Source organism: Bactrocera dorsalis, chromosome 6, assembly GCF_023373825.1.
Source record: "Bactrocera dorsalis isolate Fly_Bdor chromosome 6, ASM2337382v1, whole genome shotgun sequence".
NCBI classification, from domain to species: Eukaryota; Metazoa; Arthropoda; class Insecta; order Diptera; family Tephritidae; genus Bactrocera; species Bactrocera dorsalis.
The window spans coordinates 24,387,829-24,410,664 of NC_064308.1; the positions used below are offsets into that span (position 1 = coordinate 24,387,829).

General features: G+C 35.5%; 1 protein-coding gene across 14 annotated transcripts in view; it reads left to right on the plus strand.

The window, feature by feature from the left end:
• Positions 1–10,762: 10,762 nt before the first annotated feature.
• The window catches only part of LOC105232901 (potassium voltage-gated channel protein Shal), a 164,435-nt gene continuing 152,361 nt past the window's right edge, over positions 10,763–22,836 (plus strand). For 4 of the 14 annotated variants that reach the window (XR_007423237.1, XR_007423236.1, XM_049460359.1 and 1 more), the window contains exons 1-2: positions 10,800–11,016; positions 14,972–16,739. Coding sequence is in view for 6 of the 14 variants with exons in the window: in XM_049460359.1 (XP_049316316.1) it covers positions 15,625–16,739 (1,115 nt within the window). In the remaining 8 variants the exon portion in view is untranslated. Of the gene's footprint in view, positions 11,017–14,971; positions 16,740–22,836 lie in introns of all 14 variants that reach the window. The other 10 variants (XR_007423239.1, XR_007423238.1, XM_049460363.1 and 7 more) reach the window with 6 other exon arrangements.

The following is a 22,836-nucleotide window of genomic DNA, read 5'->3' on the forward strand; positions in this document are numbered from 1 at the left end:
TTTACCGTCGGGGTGGTTTGAAGTAATGAGATCGAATCCATTAATTTTAAAATAGGACTTAGCGGTAAAGTGGGTTTCTGAAACCAGTAATATATCTATATTGTTAGTTTTTATAAAATATTCAACTTCCAGTCTATGGCTGCTTAGTCCATTGGCATTCCAAATCGCTATTTTTAGACTTAATTGCATAGCTTAGTTAAGAGAGAAGACATCATATTTATTAGTGTTGTGGTTAGCTCAATTTGTTTGGCTATCAATTCTTCAAGTTTGTCAATTTTTTCATGGCGCACTGTGGTTGTAGTAGAACTAAGTTGTCCTCTTGTTACATCAGCATAGCTAACGTTTTTATGGTGAACTTGTGGTTCGGCATTTGTAAGTTTGACCAAGGAAGGCCTTGTCTTATTATTAAGCGAGTCTTTTTTTGACACTAACTCCTGATAAATTCTACAACCTTTGTAATTGGCGGTATGATTTTGAAGGCAATGAAAGCATTTCGGTGGAGTTTCTCTATCTTTTGAACAAAGAGACGAAGGATGGTCTAGTGCACACTTTACACATCTATAAGGCTTTTTGCAATATTGCTTGGTATGGCCGAACTCTTGACAGCGGTGGCATTGTACCAAATCGTTAAATTTTCTAGGTGGCTCAATCTTTACTACGGCATTGCATAAGCGATTTACGTCAAATACTTTTTTATTGTTTGTTGAAGGTTCAAGATCAACAAAGAATATTGACATCGGCAATTTTGAAATTTTGCTTTTTGCATTCACAATATTTCGTACAGTATGCCCGTTTTTTGCTAAGTCATGCTTGATATCCTCGATAGGAGTTGAAAAGTGAATATTTTTTATAACTATTCGATATGGTTTATCTTCTTTCAATTGATATGTATGAAAAGTTATATTATTGGTATCTAAATAGCTAACAAGTTTTCTGTAGCAATCACTGTTTGAGGTCATTACTCTCGCTTGTCCGTCCCTACCTGACTTGTAGGTGAAGTTTTCTTTACCAATAACAATTGAAAAGCTTTTCAACATTTTATTTATATCACTCACTTGAGGTACAAAAATTGGTGGTGGTTTGTGAGAAACTACAGCAGTTAACATTGAGTCCTCTTTTTCCTTAGAATTGTTTTTATTAGTTTGCACGTCCAAATCTAGCACAGAAAACCGGTTTGAGTTGTTTGACCCTTCACTCATCTTTTGTTGTTTTTTAGTTACTTTTGGAGAGTCAATGCTCATACGCTTTCTTGCTTTAGGTAGGTATGTGGTTTGCCAGCCTTCGCTGTCCACACACGTCCCGTCGCTGTCAGTGTCATCGATCATTAGATCAATGTGTTCTTTTTGTTTTGTTGTTTTTTTCTTCTATTTTAGTTCACACGCGTTCGGATTATTAATATTCGCTTGTTTTAGTTAATAAATCCAGAGCTTAGTACGTACGACTGCACTCACTAAGCACACATTAGGAACTGACCATGAATTTAAGATGCTGAATTGAATTAGAACTACATACTTACCCCTTTTTTGTATACATACTTACCTCTAGTCTAAGCCGTTAGGTTAAGATTTAGGCTAACTAATGAACTGTTGGAATAGAGATTATTATTGTATGTATTAAAGACTATAATCGCGAACGGACGTTCTTTCTTTTTAACCGGAATTTTTTAAAACCGAAATTAACACAGGCAATTAGCTTTTAGTTGCGCATACTAGTGAGTCCAACGTGTAGAAAAAACTTCAATCTTAAAAAAGCTTAGGATTTTTTCATGGCGCCCGAGCAGGGACTCAGTGCGTGGCTGTAAAAAATTTTCGAAGAAAGTAATACTTAGCGTATTAATTTAATTTCTAACGCGTGAGCAATTGCCTGTGAATTTTTAATTTATTTCGATTTCGGTCGAGTGCAAGTGATTAAAGTGACAACTAAAAATAAATGTCTGGACAAAGACATTAAAAATAAAAATAAAAATAAAATATATCTATATAGATATACATACATATACATATAAAAACTTCAAAAAAAATTTACATTAAAAATAGCAGTGGTTTGTGGAAAATATATCACTTGTATATACATACATAAGTATATAAAATAATTGCGGAGTGTACACATGCGACATACACTCAAGTGAATAAAAACGAAGTGGTAAAATCAAACATAAAGAAACTAAAATACAAATTAACCTAAACTAAAAATTGAAAAAAGATTGAGAGAAAAATTTTGTGAAGTGTGTGGTGAAAATATAATACATACATATGTACATGACATACGTGCGGTAAAATCACCAATAGTGCGCAAACACAAGAAAATAAAAGGAAAGAAGCAAAACCAAAAGGTGGTGAATTAGGTTAAACAGGCATATTTTTGCAAATACAGTGGAGTGTCGAAATACAAGCAGTGTTAAAATAAAGGCATTTACATTTTTTCTGCTCAGTGGTTACACAGTTAGTGCATGAGATTAATTGCGGTAAAGCAGATTTATTAAAAACGACCGCCAAAAATATAAAGTGCCGTTCCTAAACAAAATAAAAAGAGTGTCGCGAGTGCCGCTAAAAAGTGCCGGAAAAGAGATACAAACCCGTTGAAAGAAAAGTGCCGTAAAACTAAACCCGATAACTTTGGCCGTTAAAACGTTAAACAGCTATTTGGGGTAACATCACGCCGGTACCGAACGGGCTTGCGTCAACACCATCGTCCCTCTGCTGCTGCGTCAACGCCGATTCTCGCCGCTGCCAAGTCAACGTCAACACCATCGTCCCACCGCTGCTGCGTCAACGCGGATTCTCGCCGCTGCCAAGTCAACGTCAACAACACCGTCGTTGCTAACGTCGACGCCAGATCCGTCTCTTCGTGGGAATGAGCTGCAATTGCGTTCTCTGCAAAAGGGAAGTGAACGCAGGCAAACCGCCTATGCATTCACAACAGGTAACGAGTGCGAATCACTGAAAGTTGTGCGAATAAAGAAAAAAACGAAAAGTAAAAAAAAGAGCAAGTGCACACTTTCAGTTTTTGGCTCTCCCTCTTTTCACATTTTTTCACATACGTATATTTTCTTATTGCATATATTTATATTTTAATATTCACATACGTATATATACATACACATGTACATATGCATCTATGCATCTATGCATCTACATAAGTGAAAGAGGGATCGTGGGATTTGCGGTAGCGTTCTTAATTGAACATTAAGGTGCGACATTTTATATCTTGCATACAAAAAATTTTTAAAATTTTAAACGAAATAAAGTTTTACGGTTCTTTGGAAAATTTTCTCGCTTAAAAAAAAAACATTTTCAAGAACGTTCAATTGTGCTATTGCTTATTTTGCATACTTCATAGGTTTGGCTTTCGTATACTTGGGAATCGATATCATTTTTTCTCGTTCTCGTAACCGATTCCAAATATATTTGTTGCCAACCTTTATTGCTATTGGTCTGGCTTTCGTATATTTGGGAATCGCTATACATATATTTTTCTTTTTCGTTATCGATCCCTAATATATCTGTTGCCAACCTGTATAGTTTTTTTTTTCCGGAAATTTAATTTAACAAGCAAAAATGAGCAAGCCAAAGCCAACTATCGCCAACCTCTCTCCGAGTAAGGAGTTGATCGACTTAAAATCATTAAAGCGTCAAAGGACGGTGGCGAAAAGTAGCATTTTGCGAATAAAAACGGGTTTTCTAGAAAAAACGATGTCATTAGATCCAATCGAATTGAAATGTCGTCTTGACATACTAAACTCACATAGTGAGAAATTGATGAAATGCCAAGCTAAAATTGAAGAGATTGATGAAGACGACATGGCCCGAGGGGAGTTAGAGGACATAATTATAGAAACAAAATCTATAATTAAAACAATTTTGGCCAAAAATAGAACATCTATTGCTGAAACATCGTTCGTAACGTCTCACAGCTCAAGGCTCCCAAAAATGAATTTGCCGAAATTTCATGAGTTTGTTTGAGAGTTCGGTTCACAATGATCCAAACATCCCAGATATTGAAAAATTTAACCATCTGGTTAATTGTCTATCTGGGGAGGCTCTAGGCACGGTAAAAGCGTTTCAAATGTCGGATGAAAACTATCCGAAGGCGTTGGCAAGTCTCAAAAAGGTTTATGACAATAAATGTTTGATTTTTTTTAATACGATTTCAAAACTTTTTGAGCTGCCAACTATCCCTAAGCCATCAGCCCCTTCATTGCGCGCGATGATTGATGAGGTGTCGGCTGTATATGACTCATTGCTATCGCTGGGCGATGAGAAACAAATCACAAATGCGATAATTATTCACATAGTCATGACAAAAGTTGACTCTGCCACCCGATCAAAGTGGGAAGAACAGCTGGATTACGACAAGTTACCATTGTGGAAGGATTGTGAAGCTATCTTAAATAGACGGTACCAGCACCTATCAGCTGAAGGCGCATCATCTTCGAGGACGAGACCCATAGCAGCAGCCAGCGCGAACCACGTGAAGCAGCCTCACATGAATGGAACTAAATCTGCTTTAGTTGCAGCGAATACAAAGCAGCCATCATGCCAGCAGTGTAAATCGAAGGACCACTACCTAACAGCTTGCCCCACTTTTAAAACTCTCTCTGTTCAACAGAGATTTGAGTTTGTCAAATCGGTGCCCTTATGCATAAATTGTTTGCGTAAGGGACATACGGTATCCAAATGCAAAGCGGATCGATGTCGCGTGTGTAATCGGTCCCACCACACCTTACTGCACCAGTATCCTGTATCCTTCGCTGCTGAGCCTCATCCGCAACCAACAACAACTACACACGCAATGCATACAATAAGTGTGCCTGATCGGGTGATGTTGGCAACAGCAGTTATTCTGATGAGATCAAGTTGTGGAGAGTACCTGCCCGCAAGAGCCTTGCTGGACTCGGGAAATCAAGTCAACTTTATAACGGAGGATTTGGCCCAAAAACTGCGGATTCGACGCCAAAACAGGACCTTAAATATTATCGGGATTGGAAATTCAAGTACAAAAGTCGGGGCCAAATTAAGCGCATTTGTGAAGTCGCGCGTAAATAATTTTGAATTTTCGGCGGAATTCTGGGTAATGCGATGTATTTCGGCTAATCATCCAGACCATACCATTAATATTAATGGTTGGAAAATTCCGCACAATATTAAATTGGCGGATCCAGAATTCCAAAAATCTCAAAAGATCGATATGTTATTAGGGGCGGAAACCTTTTTCGATTTATTAGCGGCTGGTCAAAATAAAAGTGGCCCTAATCAACCAACGCTACAGAAAACTCTTTTGGGATGGATTGTTTCTGGCAAATATGTCAACAGTCTTAGTCCTCCTCACGAAGTAAATAGCACATTATGCCAAACTGAAGAAGACTTAACGTCAATAGATTCAGTAGTCCAAAAATTCTGGGCTCTGGAGGAACTTCCTTTAGAAACAATTGGCAACAAATTCACACCTGAACAAAATGAATGTGAACAATTTTTCGTCAGTACAACTGAAGTATTACCTTCAGGAAGGCTTCAAGTCAGAATGCCCTTTAAAGCTGACCGTAAGTTACTCGGTCACTCCTATGAAATCGCAGTTCGGCGGTTTCAGGCACTGGAGAGGAAAACATTGAAAGATCCAGAACTTCGTAAAATGTATCTGGACTTCATGAATGAGTATAAAGCGCTGGGTCACATGAGCCCAACAAATAATAAGATCCCGAGTGAACCACACTATTTCATTCCGCATCAGTGTGTTTTGAGGCCCGAAAGCACAACAACAAAATTACGAGTTGTCTTTGATGCGTCGAGTCGTACTTCTTCTCAAATTTCATTAAATGAACTTTTGATGGTAGGTCCAACCATCCAAGAAGAATTATATTCAACTCTTCTTCGTTTTCTCTTACACAAGTATGCACTAACAGCGGACATTACTAAAATGTACCGTCAAATAATTATGCATGAAGAAGACAGAAATTGTCAGCTTATTGTGTGGAGAGAGCATCCTTCTGAGCAAATTCAAATTTTTCGTCTTAACACCGTAACATACGGCACTGCGCCTGCTCCATTTCTCGCAACACGGTGCTTAGAAATGCTCAGTGATGCTAATAAAACTAAATACCCACTCGGTTCATTGGCCATTAAAAGAGACTTTTACGTTGATGACTTATTAACAGGACCTGAAAATTTTGAGTCTCTAGTTCTTATAAGAAGTGAAGTAATTAAAATATTAAACTCGCCCGGATTCACCTTAACAAAGTGGTTTTCGAACCACCCTAAATTTTTCGACAGTAATTATACTGAAAAGTCATTAAGCTTCAATGACAAAAACTCAACTAAAACACTAGGAATCCATTGGTTGCCGAAAGAGGATTTGTTTCGATTTGTTTTGGATGCCAATTTTCATGATCTGCGAGCTACTAAACGAAACATACTATCAGTCTCTGCTCGCCTTTTCGATCCTCTTGGATTATTAGCTCCACTAGTTACCAAAGCAAAAATCTTATTGCAAGAGCTTTGGATCCAAAAACTAGATTGGGATGAGTCGATTCCATTGCGCCTTGATACTAGCTGGCAGAATTTCAAAGCCAACCTACTGCAGCTGTCATCAATTAGCATTCCTCGATACGTAAATCTAGAGTCGAGTGCTATCTGCCAAATACATGGCTTCTCCGACGCTTCAATAAGAGCGTACGGATGCTGCATATATATACGAAGCCAATCTGCTAGTGGTGTCAAATGTATGCTGCTTACTGCAAAATCTAGAGTGGCTCCGCTGAAGACTAAGTCTCTTCCGCGTCTCGAGCTCTCGGCAGAACATCTTCTTGCCAAATTATGGTCACGAATTGCGCCAATGTTGAATCGAAAAATTGAAAAAATTATATTTTGGACATACTCTGAAATCGTATTGCATTGGGTAAAAACGCATCCATCGTCATTACAAACCTTTGTTGCAAATAGAGTGTCTGAAATCCAAGAATGGACTGACAATATAAATTGGCGACATGTGCCAACAAAACAAAATCCTGCGGATCAAGTGTCTCGGGGTTGCAACGTGGATGAATTGAATAATTCAATATGGTTTGGCGGTCCAGAGTTCCTCCTAGAAGACCCCGCTTTATGGCCAATTAACACTCACTTCCAGCTCTCCCCAGACGATGAAGCATTAGAGAAGAAGAAAAATACTTTCACACTAGCCATAAATGTGAAAGAGAATTCACTATTGAACCTTATCGAAAAAATCTCTTCTCATCAAAAATTGCTTCGTGTGGTTGCCTATCTATTACGGTGGATTAGACGACCAAAAATACCTACGGAGGGAAGGGACCTGACATCTGACGAATTACACTGGAGTTTTTTAAAAATTGTTCAGGTGATTCAACATTCGGAATTTGCGAATGAAATCCAAAAACTCACGAAAGACAATGGCGCCCGAGCAGGGACTGATAGTATGTTTCGTTTAGTAGCTCGCAGATCATGAAAATTGGCATCCAAAACAAATCGAAACAAATCCTCTTTCGGCAACCAATGGATTCCTAGTGTTTTAGTTGAGTTTTTGTCATCGAAGCCTTTCAACTGGCAACTTTCCCATTATTTGGGTTTGCAACTTCGGCTTATAATGAAAGCAGTGTGTACAGTTTCTTACGGTTCTACTGCATGCTTCTCTTGCATTGATCAGCCATATGCGTTCTCGAAGCAGCGCAACCAACGCTTTTGCCCCTGCGTGGTGATTTCGAAAGTGCAGGAACCGTAAATAATTAATAACGAAGTGCGAATTCTTATTTAGTAATAATGGGAATTTGGCATCGTATGGGAGAGGTGCATTTAAAAGGCGACCTCCTACTCGGATTAATTTGAATGAAAGGCACCACGCTACCCGCAAACTTGCAAAAACTGAATCCGTTTTTGCATGAGTACTCGGATATGTCGCTTTCATTCAAATTAATCCGAGTAGGAGGTCGCCTTTTAAATGCACCTCGAAGTTGAAGGATCATGATCCTGTCAAGGTGGCCGGTGTTGCGTCATGCGACTCTAAATCTAAGAATATTTTTTATGAAATAAATTTGTTAAATTATTTGAATACATTCTAAAACGTTTTCCATCATGTAAAATACTTACAATTTTTGTAGCATATAATTATAACCATCATCTACTACCTATGTATTAGAATAATCTATTACCATGAATTTAAGATGCTGAATTGAATTAGAACTACATACTTACCCCTTTTTTTGTATACATACTTACCTCTAGTCTAAGCCGTTAGGTTAAGATTTAGGCTAACTAATGAACTGTTGGAATAAAGACTATTATTGTATTAAAGACTATAATCGCAAACGGACGTTCTTTCTTTTTAACCGGAATTTTTTAAAACCGAAATTAACACCGGATTAGCTTTTAGTTGCGCATACTAGTGAGTCCAACGTGTAAAAAAAACTTCAATCTTAAAAAAGCTTAGGATTTTTTCAATATGAAAAAAAAAAAATAAATTAATTATTCAAAAAATTCACACGCAGCAAAATATATTTATAGTTTTCTACCTAGAATTAACGAGGCCCGCACCGGTTAAACATAATAGAGGGATTCTCCTGCTCTTGCAAAACCCTTGCACGGTGCACGAATTGCCAAATTTTCCTCTTCATGCAACGGCGCAACAACAAACACACGCAGAAAATTAATTGCAATGGCTGTAAAATATATCAGACCGAAACCCATGTTTATTTTCGTGCAATGACACGTAAAAATATAATTGCAACCATGTTTTAGCTTTCATTTTACATAAGACATATTTCGTCGTTAAATTGTTGAGAAAGGTAAGTTTTAAAAAGGTTTTAAAATTTCTACTTAAATTATAAAAATTTGTTACAGTTTTTTGTTAAAAATGTATGCAGAAGCTGCGCTAATTCACAATAGTCATTCTCAATAAATTGACCGAATCAGCCATTCATATATCACTAGATTCTGGAATGGGTGCTCTCTTAGCCCTGCATATTGCGGTATAGGATTTTTGAATTTTGTGTCATCGTGCAATCTTGTAAGAGTAAGAGAATCCCCCTAATGACAATTGGATAGAGCGTGAAGACATTGAATTTCGAATGGGCAATGGACTACTTTTTTCTCACTCACTGAACAAAAGTAATTAATAATTCGAATTATACTCAAGTGAAGAAAAGCAACCAGCTAACATGTTTGCAGGGTAAATTCTCCCTTATCATACATAAATTATATGCCAAAAATATTGGTACAATCGAGATATGCAATGATAAAAACTCCTGCAATTCAAATGAATTGCATAAAAAGAAAGTGGGTTTCTTCAATGTTGTTAATATTATTGGAAATCGAACAACACAGTAGAGTACTAATTATTTTTTGAAAGGCACTGTGCTACACATCATTTCCATATCCTTATATTGACATGTTACCTTTATAAATATAAATAGCGAGGTAAGTTCTGAAACAACTGAACGGATTTTAATAAAATTTAAAACACGTTTAGATCCAGCTTGAAAGATAGGATAGTTTATATCTCAATTATATTGAAAAAAAAAACAATATTCTATTATATATTTCTGAGCATAAGTATGTTCACAAAATTTAAAAAATACATAATACTCAGTAAAATGCCAAATGGAAATTCATTAGGGGTATTCTTTTGTTTTTTTCAAGATTGCAGATTGCAAAAATACTATACCTAAATATACAGGGGCACGAGAGCACTCATTGGAGAATCTAGTGATATATGAACGGCTGATTCGGTCAATTTATTGTGAATGACTATTATGCATGGCTATTGTCAATTGGCGCACCTTCTGCATACATTTTTAACAAAAAAAACTGTACAAATCTTTATAATTTAAAGAAAAATTATAAAATGTATTTAAAACTTACCTTCCTCAACAATTTAACGACGTAATATGTCTTTATGTAAAATGAACGCTAAAACAGGGTTGCAATTATATTTTTGCGTGACATTGCACGCAAATATACACGGGTTTTGGTCTGACATATTTTACAGCCATTGCAAATAATTTTCTGCGTGTGTTTTGTTGTGCCGGTACACCAAGAGGGAGTATATGCAATTCTTGCACCGTGCAAGGGTTTTGCAAGAGCAAGAGCATACCTCTATTATTTTTTCATTGACAAATACTTGTTTCAATAATTTTCAAAATAAAACTTAAATACCGTCCCTTGACTTTTTATATCGGCAATAATGTTTTCGCATTTAATCGCACATATTATTTTCAGTATATTGAATAGTTTATTATATTTTTTATAAAATATATCAATGCCACTTAAAATCCTTTTATTAAGAGCAGAGTATGTAAAGATGAAAGGAATATTTGTTTGATAACATCGGACAGCAATTTAACCGGGCCTTGCACCGTGCAAGGGTTTTGCAAGAGCAAGAGCATACCCCTATTAATTTTTCATTGACAAATATTTGTTTCAATAATTTTCAAAATAAAACTTTAATACCGTCCCTTGACTTTTTATATCGGCAATAATGTTTTCGCATTTAATCGCACATAATATTTTCAGTATATTGAATAGTTTATTATATTTTTTATAAAATATATCAATGCCACTTAAAATCCTTTTTATTAAGAGCAGAGTATGTAAAGATGAAAGGAATATTTGTTTGATAACATCGGACAGCAATTTAACCGGGCCTTTGGCTAAAATAAATTGCATATCTACATGCATTGGAATACACAATTATGTATGTTTACGTTGTACTTTATATTTACATATATAGGCTTTTTACTGTGTTGCGCATGTACACTTATAATTGTATACATATACATACATATGTGTGTATAATGGAATGAATATAATGGGGGAAACCATTCTCTATTACAATAAATGGAGAAATCATTCAGTATATGAAGCAGTAATGGTGCTACGTAGTATTCATGTATTTATTCAATTTAATTGAGTAATTTAAATTAAAGAAATGAAAAATAATAACATTTCTTGTAATAGAAACTTTTGCTTATCAAATGTGCCCGAGTAGAAGAGTTTGTACTAACGAAAGTGAAAGGTAATTGCTATGAAAACCCGTTTAAGGAGTCTTAATACTATTTGAAGTGTTATTAACTTCAGGCTGGTCTACATGTACAAAAATTACTGGGCAGAATTTTATTAAAAGGACTTTAGTCCTTTTGTGTGTGTATTAATATTATATTATATGTGCGTTAAAAACAACATCTCGCAAATATTAAGATAATGATTTTTTCCATCTGAAGGTCATAAAAAATAATTTTATAAACGGCTGTACAATAAATATACAAAGTACTGATCTATATGTATATAACCACACAGTAAATCTATGCAGAGCTGTAGGGGTTTTAGCTGATATTTCGTTATATTACCATAGATATTATGAAGCGACTGAAAATCACATTATCTGTGTTGCTCCACGTGCAACATTGATACATACATAATTTTAGATAACTTCACCGCATACACTGTATTGTGTATCTGAACGTAATCTCATTGTGTATGTATGAATAGGGGTATTCTTTTGCTCTTGCAAAACCCTTGCACGGTGCACGAATTGCAGATATTTCCTCTTGGTGCACCGGCACAACAACAAACAACCGAAGAAAATTATTTGCAATGGCTGTAAAACATGGTACAAGGGAGTAGGGAAAGTCCCATTCACCATAGAAAAAGAGCAATTCAAAGTCCTTAACCTACCCCCCAAGTGTACGTTCACATTAAAAACATCATGGCCACCTCTGGTGAATAAGGGTGGCGAGAGGTCAAAACGGGTTGCAGAAAGGGAAAATGCTATAATATTAAATTATAAATTTATAGCACTATATTTGTACATTTATAAATACTATTTTCAATTTTTGTTATAGAGTAAAGTTTTTAGCTGTTATCAAAAAAAATAATTATACCTTCATGATATAGATAAATATGCTGTATATTGGGTTGTCAAAAAAGTCTTATTCGGTATATCGGTATTTTCGCTAGTTGGCGCTGAAAGCGCATAGTTCTAGTTTTATTCGTCGCATCGGGCCATGCTATACCTTTTTGGAAAGATCATTTCACCGCTAACACGTGTTTGATTGATTGTCGTTTTTTTTAAGTCGTTCGTGAGTTATAGCGTCGCAAACATGGAGCAAAATAAAGAAAAAATACTGCATATTTTACAGTACTACTACGATAAAGGCAAAAATGCATCTCAAGCCGCCAATAAAATTTGTGCAGTTTATGGGCCCGATACAGTTTCCATTTCCACCGCACAACAATGGTTTCAACGTTTTCGTTCTGGTGTAGAGGTGGTCGAAGATGCGCCACGCTCCGGAAGGCCTGTCGTCGAAAATTGCGATAAAATCGCTGAATTGGTCGAAAGAGACCGGCATAGTAGTCATCAAACCGTTATAAACCATTTGAAGAAGCTTGGAGTCACTAAGAAGCTCGATGTGTGGGTGCCACACGGATTGATTCAATAAAAATACCGCAAGACTTTTTTGACAACCCAATATTTTTAAGCGTTAACTTATTCATGGACAAATTGGAAATTATATTCGATAATGAGTTGATAATAAGAGATAACTCTTGTGGAAAAGTTTTTTATTACATATCACAATAATTCGTAAAGTAAAACACAATTTTTTATTGTAAGATAAATGAAGAGATAATTATAATAGCCATGATTCTTAAAGAAATTACTTTTTGAATTTGCAATATCTATATAGTAGTAAAAATTAGTTTAAATTAGCTTACGCAACACTATTTTTCCATGCTCATTGCTAAGGAGCTACTGGCACAATAGTAGTTTTATGCAAACATACGTAGTTCTTCCCGATGTTCTATCGGTTTTGGTGAAGCTGGTTCCTCCCACTCTCCCAATTCGGCATCATAATATTGCGCAGCACGATATGGTCGCAATTCCAATGGTACTTGCTCTTCCATGTACAACCCAAATCCTCCAACCACGGTATGTCGAAGGGAACGACATCGGTAATACATTCGCGGACGATAAGTTCCATATGGAGTTCAGCAATAGGTTGGCCAGGACAGATAAGCTCAGTGAACTTGGCTTTCAATAGGAAGGTAGGATCGCAACGCTTGTCTTAACGACGGTATCCCCATCATTTTTCATCTTTGCGCATAGCACGATGAAACCAGTCAATTAATTCGCTCAACTGGTAACGCTTTGGTCTGCAAGGTGGGTGTTGAGTCTTTAGCATTATGTAAATTGAATTTTGCTCAAAACCTACCCAACAGATTGATAAACCTGAACAGCAGTATTGAAGCACGCCATTGAATTTAAAATTGTGTCTCTTTGAGTACTTCACAGCATCGTGTATCGCTTTTTCATCTCTTAAATCATATTAACGAGGCCATGTTTAGTAATTTCGTACTTTTATTGGAATAAAATCCCAGCAGATCTGTTATTTATCGTCCTAAGGGAAATTTGCAAACACTTCTTCAAGATTCCAATAACTAAATAAACCATCGTAAAGGATTGTACCATGAAATAAACTCAAACAAATTGTCTTGCAAAAACCTTCGTTACGATGGCAAAAATATAAATATGGCTGTGAATGAGCATAATCTGCTCCCCACTATTCGGCATGGTTGCTTATTTGTTCGTAACAATTTTCTCTCGTGAACATTTATTAACTTACCACAGTTAAAAAGAGGTATAAATAAAAAACTTAATTTCTCATGTATTTACTCATATTGTTCTGATCTTTAAGAATATATTAAAATAAAACGATTTTCTTTTGAAAATATATTAAAGTTTTATATATAACCAATATTTTTGGGACAACTTTTCCATAAATTTTAAGAAAATAACACAATGCAATCATTTTCCGGTTGAAAGTCGGCCATCTTGGATTTCAATAGAAACTCAACCCCGGACTCCCCTTGACGTTTCTACAGTGGCACCGCTCAGCTGTGGCTTTGTTTACATAACATCAGCTGATAGTTACTCTACTCCTCCTCTCCCGTGCTGTAAAATATGTCCAACCAAAACCCATGTTTATTTTCGTGCAATGACACGAATAAAAATAAGTGCAACCCTGTGCTAGCAGTCATTTTACTAAAATACATATTTTGACGTTAAATTGTTGAGAAAATTAAATTTTAAATAGATTTTATAATTTCTATTTATATGATAAAGATTTGTTACAATTTTTTTGTTAAGAATGAAAGCAGAAGGTGCGCCCATTCACAATAGCCATGCACAATAGTCATTTACAATAAAATGACCGAATCAGCCGTTCATATATCACTAGATTCTGCAATGGGTACTTTCGTGCCCTTGTATATTTCGGTATAGGATTTTTGCAAAATGCAACCTTGAAAAAGCAAGAGAATTTCCCTAATGTTTTCTAAATGTGATCTAATCTAATAAATTAAACTTATATTTATTGTTTTGTCCTAATAAACAAATCTTAGATTACTTCACAACACACACCCAACTGTAGTGTAAAAGAAATTCCGAAAATTGTGGATGTTAATCGGCGTTTGAATAGTGTTGTAAATAATCCTTACAAAAATATAACATTTGTTATAATTTTTTTATTTTTAATTTGTAATTCAAAATTCTGGATTATTTTTTTTTTTATTTTTAAGCCAAAACACAGATTGAAAAGAAAATTTAATACGAAGTATATATTAGGATTAAAATAGTTATAATTTGATTTAGAGTTAACAATTTTTCGCGTTAGCGAATTTCATGTTCCACCATTTTGAAGTAAACTCGCAAATGGCCATCATCTTCAATATGCTAAGCACTGATCCGCAAACCTTTAAAAATGGGATTGAAAATTAAATTTTCAATATTTGTATTAAATAAAAAAAATTAATTTTTCAATTTTACACTTTTTATCCCAACATCAAGTAATGAAAATGCAATTGTTAATCCCAAAATTATTGGATTAGAAAATTCGTATAAATATATTCAACAAATCATAATACTACAATGAATTAAACTTCATGGTTATATATTATATATTTATTTTTTGCAGATCTACATTTCAATGTTACCAACTACGTTACGTATATAAGATCTTACTGCGCTGACAAACTGTTTATGAAGGTTTTTCTGCGGCTGAAACAAATTTGTAGTTTTTTTTAGTAAATTACATCGCGTACTGTTGACACATATTCCAAGTACTTGCGATAAATTCGGTATAAAAAAAGATCTCTATGTAACCCTGCAAAGTGTGTTCAATAAGAAGAAAAAGCAAAAAGGAAACAATCGGTTAAGTGAAAATAAATGGTTTAAAGAGCCACTCCGCTGAAAGTCACATAGACTGCGTTCTTTCAGTGAGAGTGTACTTAAATCATATATCAATTTATAAAAATAAACTGCATAAAATATATTTTATTGCAAAAAATACTTTATTATCATGGATTTTAGATGATGATCGATAAGATTAATATCTTAATGTAGATCGGACATTATGAAATGATGTATGAATATTAAACACATTCAAATGTCGTAATTATGAGTAACCATTAATTGCATAACTTCTACAAAAGACAATAAAAGCGTTTTTTCTTGTGCGATTCACTATAGCAAATAATTTTCCGATAAAATCGCATAGAGTTTAAATTTCTTCAATTTTATATTACTTCAATCAGAATAGGTGCAGTGTAAAACATTCCACCCCATAGTATGGCCTCGGTCGCCGCTTGGCTGCCATTTGCACGGGCGGCGGCCATCGGTTGGGTTCCAATTGCTACACACCCATTACCGCCTCCACCCATACCAAAAGACCGTCGTAAAACTGACGATGAAAAGCTTTTGATTAATGTTTCTGGACGTCGTTTTGAAACATGGCGAAATACGCTTGAAAAGTATCCGGATACGTTACTGGGATCTAATGAACGTGAGTTCTTTTACGACGAGGATTGTAAAGAATATTTCTTTGATAGAGATCCAGATATTTTTCGTCATATACTCAACTATTATCGCACAGGAAAACTTCATTATCCCAAACATGAATGCCTCACGAGTTACGATGAAGAATTGGCATTCTTTGGTATTATGCCTGATGTAATTGGGGATTGTTGTTATGAAGATTACCGTGATCGAAAACGTGAAAATGCTGAACGATTGATGGATGACAAATTGTCAGAGAACGGTGATCAGAATTTGCAACAGTTAACAAATATACGTCAAAAAATGTGGCGCGCATTTGAAAATCCGCACACTTCAACAGCGGCGTTGGTGTTTTACTATGTAACTGGATTTTTTATCGCAGTCTCTGTAATGGCCAATGTTGTGGAGACAGTTCCATGTGGTCATAGACCCGGACGCGCCGGTACTTTGCCGTGTGGTGAACGTTATAAAATCGTATTTTTCTGCCTCGACACCGCCTGCGTTATGATATTTACCGCAGAATATTTGTTACGTCTATTTGCTGCACCCGACCGCTGCAAATTTGTGCGCAGCGTAATGAGTATTATTGATGTTGTTGCTATACTGCCATATTATATTGGATTGGGCATTACTGATAATGATGACGTGAGTGGAGCCTTTGTGACGTTACGAGTTTTCCGTGTTTTTCGAATTTTCAAATTCTCACGACATTCACAAGGCCTACGGATACTTGGCTACACATTAAAGTCGTGTGCTTCAGAATTGGGTTTTCTGGTATTCTCACTGGCAATGGCGATTATCATATTTGCAACGGTTATGTTTTATGCCGAAAAGAACGTCAACGGGACGAACTTCACATCTATTCCGGCTGCATTCTGGTACACTATAGTTACAATGACAACACTGGGGTAAGTAAGCATTAATCTTCATGGTATTTTATACATTTAAAAGTTTGCATTAACTAGTTAAAGTGTATTCCAAACTTCAAACGGAATACTTCCACAACAGGAAATTAGCGGTACCATATTTGTTTAGTATTGTTGTAATCCAATTGCCAGTTTCTTTGCGTTCATATACATGTTTATTTCTCAGCTCAGTTAGGAAAAAATGTTAATATCAATGCAAAATCAGCAGCTTTGGACTTTGAGGATTTAGCCATTTGATGTTGTGTTATAATTTTAATCGTGGTTATCCACTTCCTTTAGTGGTGAATGCTGTGGTTTCTACTATTTTCTTCTGCGCTTTATTCTAGTTATATGGCCGAAGCTTCCTAGACATTAATTTTCATTTGATCCAAAGATGTTTCTTAGGATCTGTTTTTCGAAGATTTGCTTTAGAGTAGCGTCCATGTTTCTGCCCCTAGCACAATGCTGATCGATCGGTTTTGTATAGGGACAGTTTACATTGCCTATTTAGTAGATTTGATTTGAACAGTTTCATTAGAGAAGCGTGTACCTATTGGCAGTTTGTATTCTATTTTCGATATTTAGGCTTCTTGAGTTATCGATGCTAAGTTCAAAGAGCATCGTCATATATATTTTGTTTTATTCATTCATTGATTTTATTTAGCTTATTTCATATTTTCGCGTAAAAAGAAGTGTATTGGCAATGCGGGCGGAAATAGTCAGCTGATATTCAATTCGTTTGAATTCTACAATTTGTAAACGAAATATTATATTACTATATAAATATACTAGCTGACCCCGCAGCCGTTTTCCTGCGTGAAATTATATGTTTTGAAATGAAAAGAAAGTTGAATTTATATTGTGTTGAAAATCACTTATTTGGGATTTTTATAATTTTTTTTTAACGTAGCGCAGCTTGGTGAACAAAATGTTTTTGGTTTCTTTTCTGGTGCGTAAATGTTCAGAGAAGATAGGTTTTGAACTCGTGAACACGCCACGTATATCTGGCCGTGTGAAAAACGCATTTCCAAATTTATCCCACACTCTTCTATCTAACGGGTGATTTTTTTGAGGTTAGGATTTTCATGCATTAGTATTTGACAGATCACGTGGGATTTCAGACATGGTGTCAAAGAGAAAGATGCTCAGTATGCTTTGACATTTCATCATGAATAGACTTACTAACGAGCAACGCTTGCAAATCATTGAATTTTATTACCAAAATCAGTGTTCGGTTCGAAAATTTTTTATCGACAAATTTTGTTCAGCGATGAGGCTCATTTCTGGTTGAATGGCTACGTAAATAAGCAAAATTGCCGCATTTGGGGTGAAGAGCAACCAGAAGCCGTTCAAGAACTGCCCATGCATCCCGAAAAATGCACTGTTTGGTGTGGTTTGTACGCTGGTGGAATCATTGGACCGTATTTTTTCAAAGATGCTGTTGGACGCAACGTTACGGTGAATGGCGATCGCTATCGTTCGATGCTAACAAACTTTTTGTTGCCAAAAATGGAAGAACTGAACTTGGTTGACATGTGGTTTCAACAAGATGGCGCTACATGCCACACAGCTCGCGATTCTATGGCCATTTTGAGGGAAAACTTCGGACAACAATTCATCTCAAGAAATGGACCCGTAAGTTGGCCACCAAGATCATGCGATTTAACGCCTTTAGACTATTTTTTGTGGGGCTACGTCAAGTCTAAAGTCTACAGAAATAAGCCAGCAACTATTCCAGCTTTGGAAGACAACATTTCCGAAGAAATTCGGGCTATTCCGGCCGAAATGCTCGAAAAAGTTGAAATTATCTTCAAAAAGTAAATGTCATGAACCAATCTAACGTTTCAAATAAAGAACCGATGAGATTTTGCAAATTTTATGCGTTTTTTTTTTTAAAAAAGTTATCAAGCTCTTAAAAAATCACCCTTTACTATCCTTGTGGCCTGTTGATTGTCATTTCAAATGCAAATTACCTGGAAACTGAATAGGTTTGAACTGAAATGGCAAATCGTTGGAACTCAAAAGAATTCGTAGAATCAAGCATTCTGCCCCCCTGTATTCGATAGCTGCGTCACAATCAGTCGGGTTCCATTGCACAGTTTCGGCGCATGAAGATTGCGAAACATAATAATGACAGATCCAACTTTGAGACGCAAATGATGCTGCAGCATACCAAGCCTCTCCAAAAAATTTAGAAATTCCACTGGATAATTCACAACTTCGTGTCATTGTCAAGACGATCGGAATTTGCCCACTTCCAATTCTTAACGAATAGAATGTAAAATCTCATCGGCAATGTAATTTTTTTCAAATCCCGTAATTGACGCGAATTTGAAGGCTGATATGTCGAAATGACCATCGCGAAAAGTGTGCGAACTTCAGTGGTATGCGAAGTAGTTATCGAATCGTCCATTGTTTGATTACATTTATTATCATGTTCCAGCAATTGTAATTGCTTGCATGCTTCTCAAAAAGTTACACACACTCTACCATTCACAGTGTGCAATGACTCAAATGAAATTGAACCACGTACATTTATCAATAGCAACCGAAGGTATTAGCAATCGGGTTTCGAACTCGTGAACACGTCACGTATATCGGGCCGTGTGAAAAACACATTTCCAGATTTATCCCACACTCTTCTAGCTACTATCCTTGTGTCCTGTTGATTGTCATTTCAAATGCAATTTACCTGGAAACTGAGTACGTTTGAACTGAAATGTGAAATCGTTAGAACTCAAAGGAATTCGCAGGATCAAGCATTCTGTCCCCTTGTATTTGATAGGTGCGTCACAATCAGTCGGGTTCTATTACACAGTTTCGGCGCATGAAAATGGGAAACATAATAACGACGGATCCTACTTTGAGACGCAAATGATGCGGTGGCATACCAAGCCTGTCCAAAGAATTTAGGAATACCACTGGATAATTCACGGCGTCGTCTTCATAGTCAAGACGATCAATCGATTTGTATGAGCGCAAGTCTCCCGGAATTTGACTTTGAATCTTCCAGTTGAAGTCAACAGCATCGGTATTTTTGGCAGCTAACATTGCGCGTGCTCTTAAGGAATCGTAGTTACGATAATTTGGCCAATGTCCGAACATTTGTGATGAGTTCATCTTTCGTGAATTGATAAAGGGAAGATGGAATTGATATCGAAGTATCAACCGAAATTGAACCATTTCCATTTTTTAGCGAAGACAATGTAAAATGACTTTGACCATGTCGATGCGTATATCGAAAAGTATGCGAACTTCATTTTCATTCCAGTGATTAACGTGTTCCAGTATTTGTAATTGCTGGCTTACTTCTCCAAAACTTGCACACATCGAACCATTCACAGTAAGCAATGACTCAAATAAAGTTGAACCACGTACATTAATCAATAGCAACCGAAGGTAGAAACAATCGTCGTTTTTCGCGTGGATTGTGTAAATTCGACCTAATGCATTAGTTAATAAGACACCTGGATGTCAATCTACTGGTTGGCCTTGATTTCTGTGTAACTATTCGACGATGCATTCCATGTACATATAATATCAAGGCATTTCCGAATAGAGCAATGTTCTCGCAAACGAATCACTGACGCAATTTGAGAAAAAATTCGTCAATGTCAATGTCAATGTTGTTGGAAGTGTTTCCGCTGGCTGTACTGTATTCTCTGGGTTGAAAAACACTCTTTAGCCATTCTCCAAATGAACTGCGAAACGCACAACTGTCGGAAAAGTCGATTGAGTTTTGAATGTGAACTGGACGATAGTGGCGAATATGGTACGATCCATATGTTGTCGACATCGATATTCACTACTCTAAGTTGAATGGTAAATGTCCTGCCATTGTCATCTGATGAGCTACGACGATAGAGTGGATATCCATCATTTCCAGTTTGCGGTTCCGAAAGAAAAGCACGTGGATAGTGTTTCGTGCATTTATTGCAAGTGGGATTGTGGTGTCCGCAAAGTCCATCAAACACCGTAGTTGTTGTTCGAAAAGTCTTGCTGTATTATCGTGATGATCGCTTGCTGATTGACAGCGATCCATAATTCCACACATATGTCATCGCATCCTGGGAGTTTCAGTTCATGTTTCTTGGGCTGCCATATGTTGATGGCAAAAAGAACGCCGATCGATATTAGCGCGATGTCTTCGTTGCTTCGTAACAAATTTCACTTCGTTTGAAACACACATAAAGTTTTCACTGAATAATTTTCAATAATTTTTCCGGAATAAAAAAGTAAGCGACCGAAATTGAACGATTCAAATAATTTACAAATCAAAATATTGAAAAACAAAACAAAAAAGAATTGTATGAAAAGTCACTTTTTGGAAATTTCCAATTTTTCGACTTTTCCTTATGAAAAGTATATGGTTTTTTTTATATCTAACCCTTTCCAGATCCACAGCGAGCAACTTCTGATTTCATGAAGATTGGTTCCGCCGTTTTTGAGCGTTAGCGTTACTAACAAACAAACAATCATTTTTACTTACATATGGTCATATGTATGTATGTATATTAGGGTGATTCAAAAAAAAAAATTTTTGTTTTTTTTTATTGGTACTCAGAAAAATGGGTTCCTAGACACCTCTAAGAAATCCTCTCCAAATATGAGTTTTTAATTGTAACGGGAAGGTCCTCCGCCTAACGGTTTTCTATTTTTTCTTATTATCAGATAGAAAAATTTATATCTCGCTTCCAACTACTTGAAAAAATATCTTGTTAATTAGGTTTTGTAGGAAATTGAATGCTCTAGAATATGGTCTCTTATGATTTTTTCGTAAACCCAACCGTTTAAAAGATATTAACGGTTGAAATTTGACTATTTTTGGAAAAATTCTTTATTTCTTATTAATTTTATAACTCAATGAAAAAAAAATTATTATGAATAGGTTTTTGGAGAGGATTTCTTAGAGGTGTCTAGGAACCTATTTTTCACAGAACCAAACGAAAAAAAAAAATTTTTTTTTTGATCCACCCTAATATGCATTGATGTTTGACGATGAATATCTCGTAAACGCTTAACTTAATCGAAAAATCATAGTAGACCATTTTTATAGAGCAGTAAATTTCCTACAAAACTATGTGTTTCATCATTCATAATAATTTTTTTTCATTGAGTTATAAAATTAATAAGAAATAAAGAATTTTTCCAAAAATAGTCAAATTTCAACCGTTAATATCTTTTAAACGGTTGGGTTTACGAAAAAATCATAAGAGACTATATTTTAGAGCATTCAATTTCCTACAAAACCTAATTAACAAGATATTTTTTCAAGTAGTTGGAAGCGAGATATAAATTTTTCTATCTGATAATAAGAAAAAATAGAAAACCGTTAGGCGGAGGACCTTCCCGTTACAATTAAAAACTCATATTTGGAGATGATTTCTTAGAGGTGTCTAGGAACCCATTTTTCCGAGTACCAATAAAAAAAAACAAAAAATTTTTTTTTTGAATCACCCTAATGTACATATGTATGTATGTATGTATATACAAAATAAAACGTTTGTATGGGAAAAAGAAAAGGGCTGTTTTTAGGGGCTTTCCGGCAACTTTCGTAATTTTTTCTTACATAAGAACCTTCTCCTTATAATAACAAATACAACAAAAAAAAAAATCAGCCAAATCGGTTCAGCCGTTTATGAGTGATGATCTTACAAAGAAAGTGGCATTGATTTTTATATATATAGATTTATTTTGTTCATTTGATGATATTAATACAAAAAATTATAACAAATGTTCATATTTGTATTAATTTTAACTTAAACAAACACACAAAATTTTATAAATTTTGTTTGTTTACATTTTTATCTGTCAAAATAAACTTTTTCGTTATTGCCAACTTCTTTTTTTTTGAAAAATCATAGCTAGTGTGTATAAAAAAACGATGACCTGGCTATGCCTCTAGTTCAACATACAAACAAGCTATTTGCCGTGTTTTATTTAACCATCACAAGCTTATAGCTAAATCATGGACAAATAAAACGCGCTTAGCTTATTCCATATATTCGCTTAAAAATGAATTGAGTTGGTATTGCGAACAAGAAAGATCAGTTGATATAGGTATAGTTGTTAGATATGGCTTAAATTGGTTACCTACCAG